The sequence below is a fragment of the Miniopterus natalensis genome, chromosome 13 (genome assembly GCF_054644295.1).
Source record: "Miniopterus natalensis isolate mMinNat1 chromosome 13, mMinNat1.hap1, whole genome shotgun sequence".
Classification (NCBI taxonomy): domain Eukaryota; kingdom Metazoa; phylum Chordata; class Mammalia; order Chiroptera; family Miniopteridae; genus Miniopterus; species Miniopterus natalensis.
In genome coordinates this window covers 24868261-24883477 of record NC_142093.1, presented here as the reverse complement: position 1 = coordinate 24883477, position 15217 = coordinate 24868261, and the positions used below count along the sequence as shown (strand labels likewise).

The 15217-nt window shown below is 48.7% G+C and overlaps 1 protein-coding gene across 1 annotated transcript in view; it reads right to left on the bottom strand.

The window, feature by feature from the left end:
• PPP1R21 (protein phosphatase 1 regulatory subunit 21) overlaps positions 1–961 on the bottom strand; it is a 54396-nt gene extending 53435 nt beyond the window's left edge. Inside the window, exon 1 of the mRNA XM_016222176.2 lies at positions 904–961. Within this exon, the coding sequence (XP_016077662.1) occupies positions 904–960 (57 nt within the window). The 5' untranslated portion in view covers position 961. The remainder of the gene's footprint in view (positions 1–903) is intronic.
• Between the last annotated feature and the right edge of the window lie 14256 nt (positions 962–15217).

Genomic DNA, 15217 nt, shown 5'->3' with positions numbered 1-15217 from the left:
AGACTAGTGTGTATGTTTAGGATGGGTTTTGTTATTTTCATTTCGCCTTGCTGAATATTTGTTAAATGGAATCATAAAAAAAAAAAAATTTTTTAAATGTGTCTCCGTTTCTCCAAATTGTAAAAAGGGGGCTGTCTTTCCATTGCCACCACGAATGCCATGATCACTGAAAACTAAGCTTAATTAAGGACTGCTAAATCGACATCCACTGATGTAAGATTCCGCTTTTATAACTTCGTTGCAGTATTCTTAAGGCAGAAACACCCTCCCCAGAAGCAGCCCTTTCCCCAGCAAAGGCTTACACCGCAAACACGACAGAGGGGCGTCACCCACCAGGTACCGCACACCTGCTGGGTGCCCTGCCCACTCCAGGCGCCCGAGGGAGAGGGGCAGCCCTGGGGCTCGAGCTTTCAAAATCACATCACACATCTTGCTAAATCACGGAACACGTCGTAACCGCCATGCCCGGTGGGGCAGTGTACACGCGTGACTCTATTTACCCTCCCGACAGGAATGGGGGCAGATACATCTCTTCACCCTCCTGTTATCCCTGCGGAAGGGGAGAGCTTGACCTTCCCATCACTGGACTGGGAAAACCGAGCAGCACCTCCGGCAGCGCCGGGCGGCAGCCGGGTTCCTGACATCGGTCCCACGCCCGCCAGCTCGGCGACGGGCACGAGCCACACTCCGCTCCTTCCCGCAGCACGCACTCGAACCCAGACACCGCCCGGCTCCATCTCCCGGGAGCTGCAGGTGGAGGCTCGGTCATCGGAGGCAGGCGGGGCGAAGGGGCACGGGGGGTGCGCCCGCGTGACCTCTCCGCGGTACCCCCAGTCCCCACAAGTCGAGGCAGCGGGAGGCCGCAGGGCCAGGGACCCCCTAATCCCCGCCCACGATGGGTACCTTCGAGTACTCCTGAGCCAGCTTCTGGTACTTCCCCTGCAACTCTGCCGAGGCCATGGCCTCCCCCGCCCCGTCCGGGCCCGGCTGCCCAGGCCGCTCAGCCCCGCCCCCCGCCCCCCACCCCAGACACGCTCCCGAGTGGGGCTCCGCCAGCGCCTGCCCGCGTCGCCACCGCCGCCAAGCCTCCGCCTCCTCCACTTCCGGGTTCGCCCCGGGGCGGAGCGACTGCCGGGGGCGGGGCGGCGTCTTAACGTCATCGCCCCACCCTCCCGCTCCCGAGCACGTGCGCGCGCAGCCTCGCTGGCTCGCCTGGGTTCGGCCGCTACGACCAGGTGGCGCCATCTTGACGCATGGTCCAAGATGGCGGCATAGAACGGAGAAAGATTGTCATGAGGGGAAGAGAACGCTGAGAGTACGCGGAATGGGCGGGGGACGCAGCAGAGGGGCGGTGGTGGCGAAGAGCAGGGACCGGAAGAAGAAACATTTTAAGCGCATCCAGAATTCTGGCCGACTCCCTGGCCCCTCCCCCGCCGCTTCCCATGGCAACCGTCTGGCATCTGACGGTTACTCAGACCGTGCGCGGGGAGAAAGGCCTCCGTATCCCGCTCCCTTTAGCCGGATACGGCCGCGCCGGACATGCCCTGCGTTGTAAGCTCTCAGGCCTCCCCCAGATTTATGACACTTGGCTGCTGCCCCCTCCCCTGCTCCACACCAGACAAACCTTTATTGTCTTATATTTTGACACTGAGATTCTTTGTGTTGTTTCTCTACGCGGTCCGCCCGCTGCCCGCAGACGCGCGGCGTGAGAGCCTTTTTCTGAGGATTGGGTAAAAACGCCGTTAGAAATGTTCAGGAGTGACTCCCGCCTCGCGTGCCCGGAGGGCGGGCATTAACGACACACAGCGGGAGAACTGACTCCAAAAGCGTCCTGCCTGGGCCAGTTTACACCAATTTTGCTTGCATTAAAGGCCTGCGTCTGCTCGTGCCTTACGTAATTGGGGGGCCTATTACACGCTAGACGTTGTTCCAGGCACTGCGTTTACTGCTGACAGGCACGTTCCTCGGCAGAGGAACGGAACGGAGTCGGCATCGCGTCTGCCGTCGTTACGCGGCGGCGGGTAGGACTCGTGACCTGGGCCGCGCAGGTCAACGTGGCAGCGCGCTGTGCGTGAAGGCGAAGCGCCGTCCGCCGTCGCGTGGGAAGGTGCGACTGAGCGCACGAAGCGCTGGGCGTGCGGCGCGTGAACACGTGCTAACTAGAGAGGAGCAGGAGCCGGAAGGGAGGACGTCGCGGCCGCACGGTGTGTTAGGACTCACCGGCTAGGCGGTGGGCCCGGGATGTAGTTGTGCCCGCAGCTGAGGGTGCTTGACTTTTTCCGGGGCTTGGGAATCCTGTTTGCGCTTTCCCGGGTTCTCGCTGGCCTCGAGCATGCCCGGGGTTTTATAACCACAGGCTGGCCTGCGTGCATTTTTTAGCCGCCGTAATGTGTAGGCGGATTAAGAACTTCTAAACATGTTGTTTATATTTTTCAATTTGCTAATTAACAGCCTCGTCCTATTGTTCAGCAAACTTTAAGAACAACAGTTTCTATTACTATTAATATTACTAGTTTCCATGGCACCAGCAAGCAGCAAAATTAAATATTGTACGCATATTTCTGTGGTTTGCAATGTAATGGGCTTTCCAATCATTTAAAAGTAAAATGCCGTCTCAGAAATAACACTCCAAAGAAAGAATGTGCAGCTTTGGCTATTGAGCCTGCGTAAGCTCCCTGTACCGAGTTGAGAATTTTATTTTCTATTGCTTATTCCAGTTACTCTGTCAGATGCATTGTTTTCAAATCCCATTTGATAAGTCTGAACACATGAAAGTCAAGACTCGGTTCCTCAAACCGAGTGAGGAACCAGTCACACCGCTGAGTGAGTGGAAAGGCAAGCCACAGAGTGGAAGAGGTTTGCAACATTCATATCCCAACAGAGGTCTCTCCTAAGTATATAAAGAGCTCTTACAAATCCGTAAGGAGAAAGACAGGCAACCATATAGAAAAATGGGCAAGAAACTTCAACAGGAATTTCACAAAAGTAGATAAACAAACGGCCTTAAGAGTACAACAGCGTGCTCAGTTTCATTAGTAATCAGGAGGAAGTGAAATTAAAACCACGATAAGATACCATGCACACCCACACACTTGGCTAAAATTAAAAAGACTAACAAGTGTTAGTGAGGATGTGGAACAAGAGAAACTCTCCTAAAATGTTGGTAGGATTGTAAACTGGAACAATCATTTAGGAAAAGAATTTGGTATTTTGACTTACCTGAAAAGACACATTCATGATTTAGCTAGTCTACTCGTACACATACACTAAAAAAAATTGTGTGCATATATTCACCAAGAATATTCATATAAGTATTATTCATAAAGGCCAAAAAAATGTCTATCAACAGAATAAAGATTGTACATTCATATTATGGAATTAAATTCCTATCATGGCAATTAAAACACACACGCAACTACAGCTACAGTTTACTAGATAAATCTGAAAAAATAATTCAGAACAAAAGAAGCCAGATCCAAAAACAATTATATTGTATGACTTTATATAACAATAAAAGAAAAAGGCAGGATTCAACTATAGGGTTCAGGGATGCATGCTTGGGCAATAAAACAGGAAAGAAAATAAGGAAATGATAACTGTGAAAGTCAGGAGCTTGATTACTTTTTGGAGGGAAGAGGGGGGTAACTATTGGGCTTCAGGGGTGTCGGCAATGCTCTAATTCTACGTGATAGTTACTCAGGTCTTAACTTTGTGATAATTCCTCATGAGATACATTTTTGTTTCCTGCGCTTCTTTGTATGGGTGTTACATTTCACAGTAACAAATGTGGTTTTTTTTTAATCTTGCTTGTCTCATATGCTTTCCAGCTATAGTTCCCAACCTATAAACATAGTATACTTGTGGGGAGTGGTGTAAATTAAGGTGGCTTGGAATTATTGTAAATATGCAAGCTCTGTGATGATCATTAAAACATTTAAAAACCCTGTTTTAGGATTTTTTTTTTCTTTTTCAGTTGCAGGTGTCAGAACCTGACACTAGGTTGCACGCAAAGGGGGAAATTTACCAGTCGGATGTATAGATAGATCACAGAATAGGAAGAAAAGAGGAGCTGCAGGACCTCAGGTACAACTTAAACCAGGGATGGTAATGTTTCTGCAGCTTTCATACTCACTCTACTTTTTCCTACCAGGCTACCTCTGCTTCTGCTGGGAAGCAAGCATGCAGCCCCCAGGTCCTGAGCCTCTCATCTCACAATTTTTCCTCCAGAGAGGAACTAGGTTGCTTAGTTCCAGTTTGGAAAAACCCAAGGAAGGTCTCTGCTGACCCACACTGGGTGAGGTACATCCCTGAGTCAGTCACCTCGGGCATGAAGTCTCAGTCACATAGGACAGGCAGGTCCACTGGGAAAACCCCTAGGTGATGGCCAAACCAAGAAAGACTAGATCACATTTCCCTCAAACGAAGGCTTCGGTGGGAGGTTAAGCAAGGGACCATCACGAAACAGGCCGCGAGGGCCAGAAAGCGGCAGTTAAACAGCAATTAAAACCAGAGCCTGCTTGATGAAGATCTAAGTTCCCCTGTCCTGACCTCAAAGGCACAGTGGCCTCTCCACACTCTCAGAAGTCATCTTGGGAGGTAAGGTGGAGAGGACAACACTCGGAACACATGAGCATTTTCTAAAAGGAGGGACTGTTGTAAACTAAAAGAAAACTGTTTTGACCGAAAAGACTGGGGAATTATTAACTGATGAATTAGGCTTTCCCCTTCCAAAGGAGAGGAGACTGAGGAAGACCAGATCTGTCATAGAAAAAGGAAAGGCCCCATTTTCTCTACACATCTAAGCATAGTGTGAGTCAATTACGGTCACACAGCGTGAGCAAGAAAAGGGTTTGGTTTGTATCATTTATCCTCCATCCTGAACAATAAAAGATCTGGCATAAAACAAGACTTGAGGACTTCCTTATGCATGGTGAGGGAGCAATGATGGGAGAGCAAAACCGTTGACCGTTAGTTCAATGATGATGAATCAACAATGTATATTAAATAAAGTGTCTTTAAACAGAAGTACACCAAAAATAAGGTATCGATCAGTTGAGAGAGGCTTGCAGGAACCTTTATTTTCCCTAGGAGCAATGTTATTCTTTAATTCAGTGTTTGTGGTGATTTTGTAGAACTACTGCAAATAATGGGAATCAAGCATATATAGGTAGAGAGCAGTGTGGAACCTCCCTTGGTCGTACAGACAGACATCGACTATGCCATTGGGTTACTTAGACGATACTGTCAGTCTCTGAGTGAGCATTATTTCACGGTACAATAGGGTTATGTGTTTTCCACCTTTGCATACATCTGAAAATCAAGACTTCTTTCAAGCTTCAAAGCTCTACTGAAATCGTACATTCTGCTTTATAATAACCTGTGGGTATATAGCAGCTGCCACAGTGATGTCAGGAAACCAGCAGCCCCACCAGCATCTCCCCACACGGCCATTAAGATAACTAAAGATTTCTCAGGCCTGGTTTCACAATCCCCAAGGCTGGTCACCACTCCTGATTCCTGAGACAATGGACAACAAATAATGTTTATATAAGAGGAGGAGTAGAGAAGGCAACTTGTGGGCCTTCGATTATGGCCCACGGTCCTTGTTGTTATTTACATTTCTAATCCAGTGGGAAATGCGTATCCCTCTAGCAGGAAATTAAAAGAAGGGGGGGGGCTTTCCTCCACATGATTTTCTCTTGAGCAGCTGGCTCCAAAGTTCAGGGTTTGTAATGAGTACTCGGTGAGGCAAAATCTGTCGATTTGCAACTTTGAGGAACTCTACTAAAATAGAAATTCTGGACTTTGAGAGGTTTTGCAACTCCTTCCTTTGGCCCTGTCCTCATGCTTTTCCTGTCTCAGTCGCAGCAGGACAGAAGGACAACGGATTAGGCACAGAGCCCTGACACACCTCGTCCAAAGCCACGCAACAGGCAATGGCAGAAGCAAAACTAGAAGCCAGGTCCTTTGCCTCTACTGCAAATTGTATTTTCTCTGTTAAGTGCCATGTGTGGGAAACCCTTTACCGCTCAGCTTAGGTGATCAGAAGGTGAACGAGGCCTGGATCAGTGGGGAGGATGCCAAGGGTGCCCTGTCCTCCTTGATGTTTGCTTGGACTTGTCCCTTCGTGAAATAGATGCCATTAGAGCTGTTTAAAGGGAAAGGGGCCGGAGCAACCTGTTAATATTGATCATCCTGATAACCTATTAGATGTTAACCTTGATCACCTATTGCACATTGATATGAAAGAGTTGCATTTTCTTAAGCAAGGGGCCTTCTCTTTCTCCATTCTTCTGTCTGTAAATCCTGATTTTGCCCTTTCTTTGGAGCTTGGCCTGTAAACTGGCTGTAAAACAAAGGATGTGTATTGAGGAACAATGAGTGATAAAACTAGATATGAGAGGACAGGATGTACTGGCTTTTAAGTGGGTCTTTAGGCAGGGGGTGGGGGAGGGGCAGAAGAGGTGGAAAGTAGAGATTTGGCTTTCACATTTCTGGAAGTCCACTGCCGAATTCTACAATAGGGGCATCCTCCGGGGGGGGGGGGGTCTGTGTGTGTGTGTGTGTCTGTGTGTGTCTGTGTCTGTGTGTGTGTGTGTGTGTCTGTGTGTGTGTGTGTCTGTGTGTGTGTCTGTGTGTGTGTGTGTCTGTGTGTGTGTGTGTCTGTGTGTGTGTGTGTCTGTGTGTGTAGTAAAACATACCTAACATGAATTTTTAGGTACACAGTTCAGTAGCCCTAAGTAGATTCACATCATCACCACCATCCATCTACAGAACTTTAACATCGTTTCCAACTGAAACTGTCATTAAACATGTTAGTCCTTAACCCCCCCTCTCTGCCCAGCCCCTGGCAACCTTCATTCGGTTTTCTGATTCTGTAACCTTGACTACGGTAGTACCTCGCATAAGTAGACTCATCCAATCTTTGACCTTTTGTGCCTGGCTTAGTTCATTTAGTGGAACTTCTTCAAGCTTCCTCCACGTCATAGCATGTGTCAGAATTTCATCTCATTTTGAGGCTGAATAATACACCACGTTTTATTTATTCATGCATGCATAAATGAACATTTAAAAAAATAACAGTAGTCCTAATAACAGGGTACAAAGTGGTGTCTCACTGTGGTTGGGCTCGGCGTTTCCCTAACGATTAGCGATGTTGGACATCCTTTCGTGTGCTTAGTGGTGTCCTTAATTTTTAAAGATGCTTTCCCATTACCCATCGTCCATTTGCTTACTCTATTGCAATTAAACGACGTTATTTCACCTGTTACTCCCTGGCGGTATCACACAGAGGGGCAGGTAAGGGCCCAGGCTCTCTGACTGTCAGAGGACAGGCCATGTTGCTTTTCTCCACAGCTCTGCAAACAGTGCCCATCAGCAGGCCCCGCCTGAGGCAACTGGCCTACCTAACAACGCCTCCTAACTGTCCTCCCTGACTCCGGGCAACTCGCCTTCTTGCCACAGGCTGCGAGCTTCACAGATCAAAACCAGCTTCTTAGTTCCATAGGAAAGCATGGGCCCCGCTTACCGTTCCCACACTCTGCTCCACTGGGGTGATTTTCAGTCAGCTTCCCCAGCACCCCTCTGTCTCTGTGCACACCCCTCTCTTGCTCTAAATGGCTTCCCTGCTCCCCACCACCGGGACAGATGCTTCTCTGACTCCTTCTCCCTATTAGCCTGTCTCTGATGCCCTTTAGCATTTCAAAAATCTGAACCACAGTTGGCACTTATTTTCTCGAAAATTTGAATTGCCTGTTGCATCATATTAAGACATGTGCCCTCAACTAAACTCTGAGATCTTTAGGGTGAGAACTGTGTCTCATTCCGCCCTTCAAGGCACAGGTCATTTGAAACCATGGAGGGTTGTAGGGGAGTTTACCTGGGGGGGTGGTGAGGCTGCCACCCCCGGATCTACTGATCAGTCTTAGCATCTTCTGAGAGTGGGGCAGCCATGCCACATGCGCTTTCCGGCACAGCATCACGTCTGAAGCATTCTTGCCGAAGTATCTAAACAATCTCATCCAGGATTTAGAGCAAACTAGTTTATAGGAAACCCAGGGTCAAAGGGACAAGTTAAGAGACACCCCAAGGAAGTGAGGGACGTATGCAGAATGTAGGACTATTGGACAACAGGAAAAGCGGAAGAGCAGGGAGCGCTTATGGGAAGAGACTTGGGGTTTCCTTACAAAGTTAAACATACCCATTCATTGTGAGCAGTTATTCTACTGGGGGGTATTTACCCAAGGGAAATGAAAACACATGTCCATGTAAAAATTTATACAAAAATATTAATAACAGCTTTTTTCATAATATCCCAAATTGGAAACAATTCAAATGTCCAGCAACAGGACTGTACACATATGATAAACGCATACAATGGGGTACAACTCAATGAAAGGAAAGTGCGGCAACGTGGGTGAACCTCAGAAACACTGTGCTGAGCGCCAGAAGCTAATCACAAAAAAGGTATGTACATTTGTTTCCATTTTACATAAAATTCTAGAACAGGCAAAACTTACCCATGGTGACAAATCAGAGCAGTGGTTGGGGGCGAAGGCGCAGGAGGAAGGTTTCTGATGTGATAGAAACTCTATCTCAATAGGGATGTGGGCTACCTAATACAGTCATTTCTTAAAACTCACCAAGCTCTACGCTTAATTCCTGTGCATTTCATTACACAGGGTGGGGAAAGTAGGTTTACAGTTTTCCATGTGAAATATAATAATAATAATGCAATAATAAACTTTTGCATATTCACAACTGTAAACCTACATATAAGGATAAGTTAATTAAGAGGGAGGAGGAGAGGGGGAGAGATGGAGATAGATGCCTCCAAGGGATTATAAATTTTTAGATGTGATAATGGTATGTGGTTATTAAAAAAAAAAAAAAAGCCCAGTTTTTAGAAATGCATTCTGAAGTACAGTACAGTATTTAGGGCAAAGTGACATAATATCTGGGTTGTAAAATTTAAGGGAAAAAGGCCACTAAAAAATTAATAGTATACCTAAAGCGAGAGTGACAAAGTCTTGGTAACTCCAGAACCTGGGTGGTGAGTATATGGGGGTTGGTTGGTTTCGCCTGTTTTTGTGTACATTTGGAAACTTTTGTAATAAAAAGTATTGAACTGCCCTATGTAAGCAGAGAGAGAACGTAATACCCAGAACGTGTGAGCGGCGAGCACGGAAGCGCTCTCCTCGGCAGGCCCCAGATCACTCCGCCGCCTCCCTGTCCGCAGCGGCAGGTTTGTCACTGTCGATTACATGCACACGTCCCAAGACCATGATTATGAGTGGGTTACACTAACTTTAATTTCATATTGTAACCAGCAAATGTTTATGGAGAAATAGCCATTAATATGTCCCGCGGAGAACTTTCCAAAACGCCTTCCCTGGTCTCCATTCCCCTGCCCCGGGCATCGCTCTCCCGGCGAGCGGCTCGGTCCCCGCGCGGCCGCCTGTGCCCAGCAGGGGGCGCGCCGTCCCCGCGGCTGCGGGAGCCGCCCGCCCGCCGCCCGCCGCCCGCCGCCCGCCCGCGCCCGCCCGCGCCCGCCCGCAGGTGCTCGGCCCGGCTGCGGCGACCTCCCGCCGCACCGGAGTCTCTGCGGGAACGGTCGGCCCGTGTGGACGGAGGCGGCCGACAGTGACTGGAAACCGCTCGGCGCCCCGCAGGGCCTGCTGGGACGTCCCGGGCGTCCTCGGGCGCGGGCGCGGCGGCCCCTGGCGGCCGGGAAAGGGGCGAGTCGCCCGGCCCGCGGGGTGCGGCCCTTTGTCCCGGGGGCGGGCAGGGGGCGCCCCTCTCCCGGGACCGGCTCCCCAGCACCGGCGCCGGGCCACGGGGCGTTCAGAGGCCTCCGCGGGAGAGCACCCCAGCGCTGGGGGCGCCGCTCAGCGAACCCCGAGCCCCGGAGCTGCTTGGCCCTGCGCCCCCGCCCCGGGCTCAGGTGCCGAGGGCCCCGCGGTCCGGGCCGCGTCCCAGCGCCGTGGGAGGAGCCCGGCGACGCGGCTCGAGAGGGAGGGGGGCGGGGGGCTCCCCTGACCCCTCGGATCCCGCTACTCGCCGCCTAAGCGAACCTTCCGCGAGCGCGGGGAGCTCGGGGCCCCTGTGATTCCGGGGGAGGCACGGCCTTGTCACGGCCGGAGGCCTGCAGTGCGGCCCCTTGCCCGGCTCCTGCTGACCACAGGCCCGTGGCCCTGCGCCCCCGCCCGGGCCCGCCCGCCCGCCGCCTCGGCCACGGCTGCCCGGCCCGCCTCCCCGGCCCAGGTTTTCCCGGGAAGCGTTGCCGCACGCCGTGATCCCGCCTCCGACTCCCCCGGACTCCAAGCGACATACTAAGTTTTTCCATAATACTTTTTGAAAATTTTAAAATATTTCACGCACCCGAACCAGTAAGTGAAGATGCGGAAGGTTCTGGCCAACGCCCCCCCAAGACCCCAAGGAGACACAGAAACATTCTAAGTGCCCATCATCAGATCAATGAAAAAAGATGTGACACACACACACACACACACACACACACACACACAAAAACATAGAAAAAGAAATTAAATTTGTGGTTACCAGAGGAAAGGGGTAGGGGTAGAGGAACTGGATAAAGGTAATCAAAAGATACAAACTTCCAGTTGTAAAATAGATAAGTACTAGGTTGTAACATACAACAGGATGACTGTAGTTAACAATGTCATGTAGTAAATTTGAAAGTTGTTAAGATAGTAAATCCTAAGAGTTTTTATCACAAAGAAAAAACTTTTTTTTGTATCTCTATGACATGATGGATGCTAACTAAACTTATTGTGGTAACAATTTTATATTGTATGTAAGTCAAGTCATTATGCTGCACACCCTCCAAGGTCATGGTATTCTGGTAAATTAGGTCTCAAAAAAGAAGACTTGGTTTTTTATCATTTGCCAATTTCTGTGGTGTAAATACTCCCACCATGGCCTATTCCAAGCTCTCCATGTAGTTGAGGTTATCTGTAACATCCACATCTTTCAACTTAAGTAACACTTCAGTTAAGGTGCGTGTGCTATGAGGAGAAAGGACTAGGTCAGTACTTGGTTACTGGCACAACACAAGCCACGTGAAGCCCAAATTTGTCTCTTCCCAAAGCTGTGCAGGGCCTTCCCATGAAGTCCAAACCCCACCTATACCACAGAATCCAGTTATTACTTAACACAAGTGCAGTCTTGGGTTGTTTTTCATACTTACGAGATTTGTTTCCCCAGTTAGCCTGAAGTGTGAGTTCAGGGCCTGACCTCTCCAGGGCTGGACTCTGAAAGGCTCGAAGGGACACTTACTGTTCTCAGATAATCATCCAAACCCCTAGTGCAAAAAAGAGATGCCCACCTTTCACGCTAAGACTCTGAAGAGAGTATTTATACACTGCCACTAGAATTAGGCTCTGTTAGAGAGTTGACCAGAAGCGTGCGTGTGCGTGTGCGTGTGCGTGTGCATGTGCACACGCCTGTTTGTAGGTGGGTGTCTATTTTTGAGGATATGGACATATATAACCATCATTTACTAGATGCCTACCGGGCACCAAGAATTTGATATTCTCATTGAATCCTCACAACCACGCAGTGAGGAAACTGTTGCAATGGAATCTGATAAATCTGCTACAAGCCAGTTGTGGGGATGGCGTGATTTTTGATTCATTTGCTCTTTGGAGATGTTCAATGATTTTTATAGCTAGGCCAAATTTTTTTCTACTTTACTATTTTTATGAGATTACACTATAATTCAGACTAAGTTATGCATGATAATCAAGCTTAATAAGAAAAATACACACACACATTGAAACATTGAAACATTTTTCATGAATGAGTTTACTAAAAGAAAATGTTCACTTGAGTAACTGTAGATCACAAAAAGGAAATCTTGAGCAAACAACAACAACAATAATAATACTGTCTGTTTCAAATGGGTATGGGTGTGCTTTTGCAACTTATACTAAAATTTCCCTTAACACATTACTAAATGCCTCAGTTGCTACACTGACACTCAGAAAAGCAAACAGACTTGCCAGGGTCACACAAGCTCAGTCTCTTGACTCCCTTTGTCTACCTCTTGCAGGAGAGAAAAAGTCATGCAAGGAATATAGCCATCTCTGCCCCCGCGTGGGCACCACCTGAGGCCTGGGCTGCTTGTAGTTCAGGCTGGAAATCCCCAGGAAACAGCCATCATAAACCAACCCTAAGCCAGGAGCAAATGAGGACGAATCTTTCAAAAGGAGCCACTATTCCAGAGCTCACGTGGGGGTGGGGGTGGGCGCTGCTCACTGACCCTCACTTCCTTTCTGAACCTGAGCACATTTCACAACAAAGGGTTTTGTAAGAATCAAAATTCCCAAAAGTAGCTGGAAAAGAGCCCCAGCCAGTCACAGGGTGGTCATCAGGCACACTTCACTAACCACATCCTCAGAAGTAATGACACCTTCACTGGGGTTTGGTTTCTGTTGTCCTGGCAACGGCCATCTCTGAGCAGTCCCTCTCCCCAGCATCTCTTAAAGAAGATGGGCAAAGGGCTGGGGCAGGAGGGTTGACCAAAATACTTCCCAACCTGAAGTAAAAGTTGCTTGAGATTTATCTGGGGAGAAGGCAAAGATTTAAAACACCCTGCAAGGATTGTTTATATTTGCTTGTTTTACACCCCTCTTGCCCCCACAGGGATTCAAGGCAGCAGGCACAGCGCCTGGCAGAGTTCTACCCACAGCGCAGGCATTCAAGCGACGTCTCTGCGTTGGGTGGGATGGAGTGACTTGATTTTAACAAGGTTGTAACATTCCCCCCTCAGTTGTTTTACAGATGAGGAAACACGCAGAGAGGTTCAATTCCCAGCCCAAAGGCACAAAGCCCAGGCCCAGCGCTTCTCCTGCCGTCTGCCCCAGCAGTCTTCCCCGGAGGCTCCCACTGGCCTCCGGGTTGGCACAGGGTCCCCCCGCCCCCAGCTTTGCTGGGCCAAGCTTCATAAGGGACACTGCTGCTTTGTGTCGCCCTCCTTGGCACAAAATGAAATCAGGTGGTCCCCATTCTTCCTGCTCCGCTCTGCCAAATCTATCCGAACACATTTCCTGTGCACAAAGCCAGCTCGCCAATTATCTGCTCCAATTAAAGAGTGTGAGCTGTGGTTAATTCAGTCACTCCAGCGGGGTGACCGGGGCGAACGGGGGACTGGCCGCGCTGCTGCAGGTCCCCGTGGTGGCACAGGCGGTGCTGTTTTCTCTGGCACTCTTCCCCTACCTAACCCCAGATGGCCACTGGGGCTTCCTCACCTCCCTCCTTCCTTTCTGGGTCCCTGGAGTCCAAGAGCTGTGCCTCGCTTTGCCTCCCCTTCTAGCAACAGACTATTCTGTCCTAATTCTGTGTCCTTTGATAAACCAATGTGTACAGAGTTGTCGGTGGTAGACCACGGACTAAGACTCAAATCCCTCAGAGATAATTAGCTCTCAAATGACACTGCACATGAGGCATCTTCTGCATTGATGCCCAGAGCCAGGCCCGCCACAAATGAATGTAAAAATCATGCCCGTTTTGCTTTGACGTACAGACCCCCAAACACTCAGCTCTCCATCGCCAGTCCTTTCTACCTCTTAGCACCAAAGCAAAGAGGCAGACAAAGGCTGAGTGTAAGTCTAATCAGCTAGGACAACGGGCACTGTCAAGGCCAATGCCAGCCCTCCTCCCCTCTTTGTAAGGCAAATATTATCCTATGATGAAATATATAGATAACAAACCTACTCATACATATCTTCTCAAAAACGAAATCAGCATAATACCTTGACTGGAAAGAATCAAAGGAAAAATAAAAGGAAGGCAATTTATAATAAAGTCATATGTATTTCAATGTGGAAATGCATGGGTCCAACTACCTAGAAGATGAAAGGAAGAAATCGAATGCTGTGATTGTTCACCACGAATGGGACAACTGTAAACACAGGCCAGTACAGGTGTGCTGTATTTCGGACAATTAGTGTTACCGTTGGTGGTGTCATTTTGTGAATGGTGAACAAATCTTGGTAAGTTCCAAAAAGCAAAGTACAAGATTTCTTGGTTTTACATGGCAATTGTATTCCTGGAAAATTAGGGGAGTCTGAGACCGTGCAAAAAATACATTTTGTTTATCTGTTAGGTTCAAGACACAGGTAATCATAAATATTTTATTGTTGTTGTTTTAAATCTACATGAACATCTGGAACAGGGCATCTTAGGCTCTTGTTTACTAAATACAAGTAGTGCTCCCATTTATCGTGACAACAAAAAATACAGCTACCTTCCCCCAAAAAAGAATTTCCAAAGTGCTCCTGGAAGGTGGTACCGGGCCCTTAACCCTATGGGAAGTCATTCCATTAGCAAGTACCTTCAGCCTCTGCTAACAGAGTCCCCCAGTTACAGTAGCTTAAACAAGATAGGGGTTTGTTTTCTCTCAGGTAAAATAAACCTGGAAGCAGGCAGTCCTGGGCTGGTTTGGCCAAGGCTCCTATCTTTTCTGCTGTAACATCCCTACTATAGATTTCCAGCCTCAAGTTCATGGTCACAAAACGGCTGCTGGAACTCCAGCTCTTGCGTCTGTGATCTGGGTAAGAAGAAAGAACGGAGGAAGCCAGGAAGAGTCAGGCCACCCAGTGGAGGAATAAGGCTCCTTTAAGAGTGATCCTGGAAGTTTTATTTAACAACTCCCTTTACCTCTCATTGGCTACCCCGTCCTCAAAGCAGGCCTGGAAATGTAATTTTTAAGTTAGGTGCTTTGCTGTCTCTAATAACATTGGGGTCTCTAGTGAAGAAGCCGAGTGAATGGACATTGGATGGGCAGCCAGGCATCTCGACCATATTGTTTCACTTACTGACAATGTCCAGCGAACCTGCTGAAGCCCAAATGCAGATTCAACACACAGGCCCTAAGAGCAGTATGCAGCCTTTGGGGTTGTTTGGCTCAGGACCTCAAGTTTATATGGGCTTCAGTTTTGTGTCTGCTACCCCATGCAAGGGAGCGGGGTGAAGGCTCATCACAGTGATCTGTTCTGACTAGATCCTGGTGCTGAACAAATCCAGGGACAGCAGACAGATCTGAGAAGGGGCTCAAAGCCCCAAATCTAGCTGAGCTCCTAGTGTGAGAGATCAAGGCTACAGTGGTTTAGCTTCTCACTTTTTTTTTTAACCTTCCCCCAAGGATATTTTTTCCATTGCTTTTCGGAGGGAGTAGAAGGGGAAGAGAAGGGGA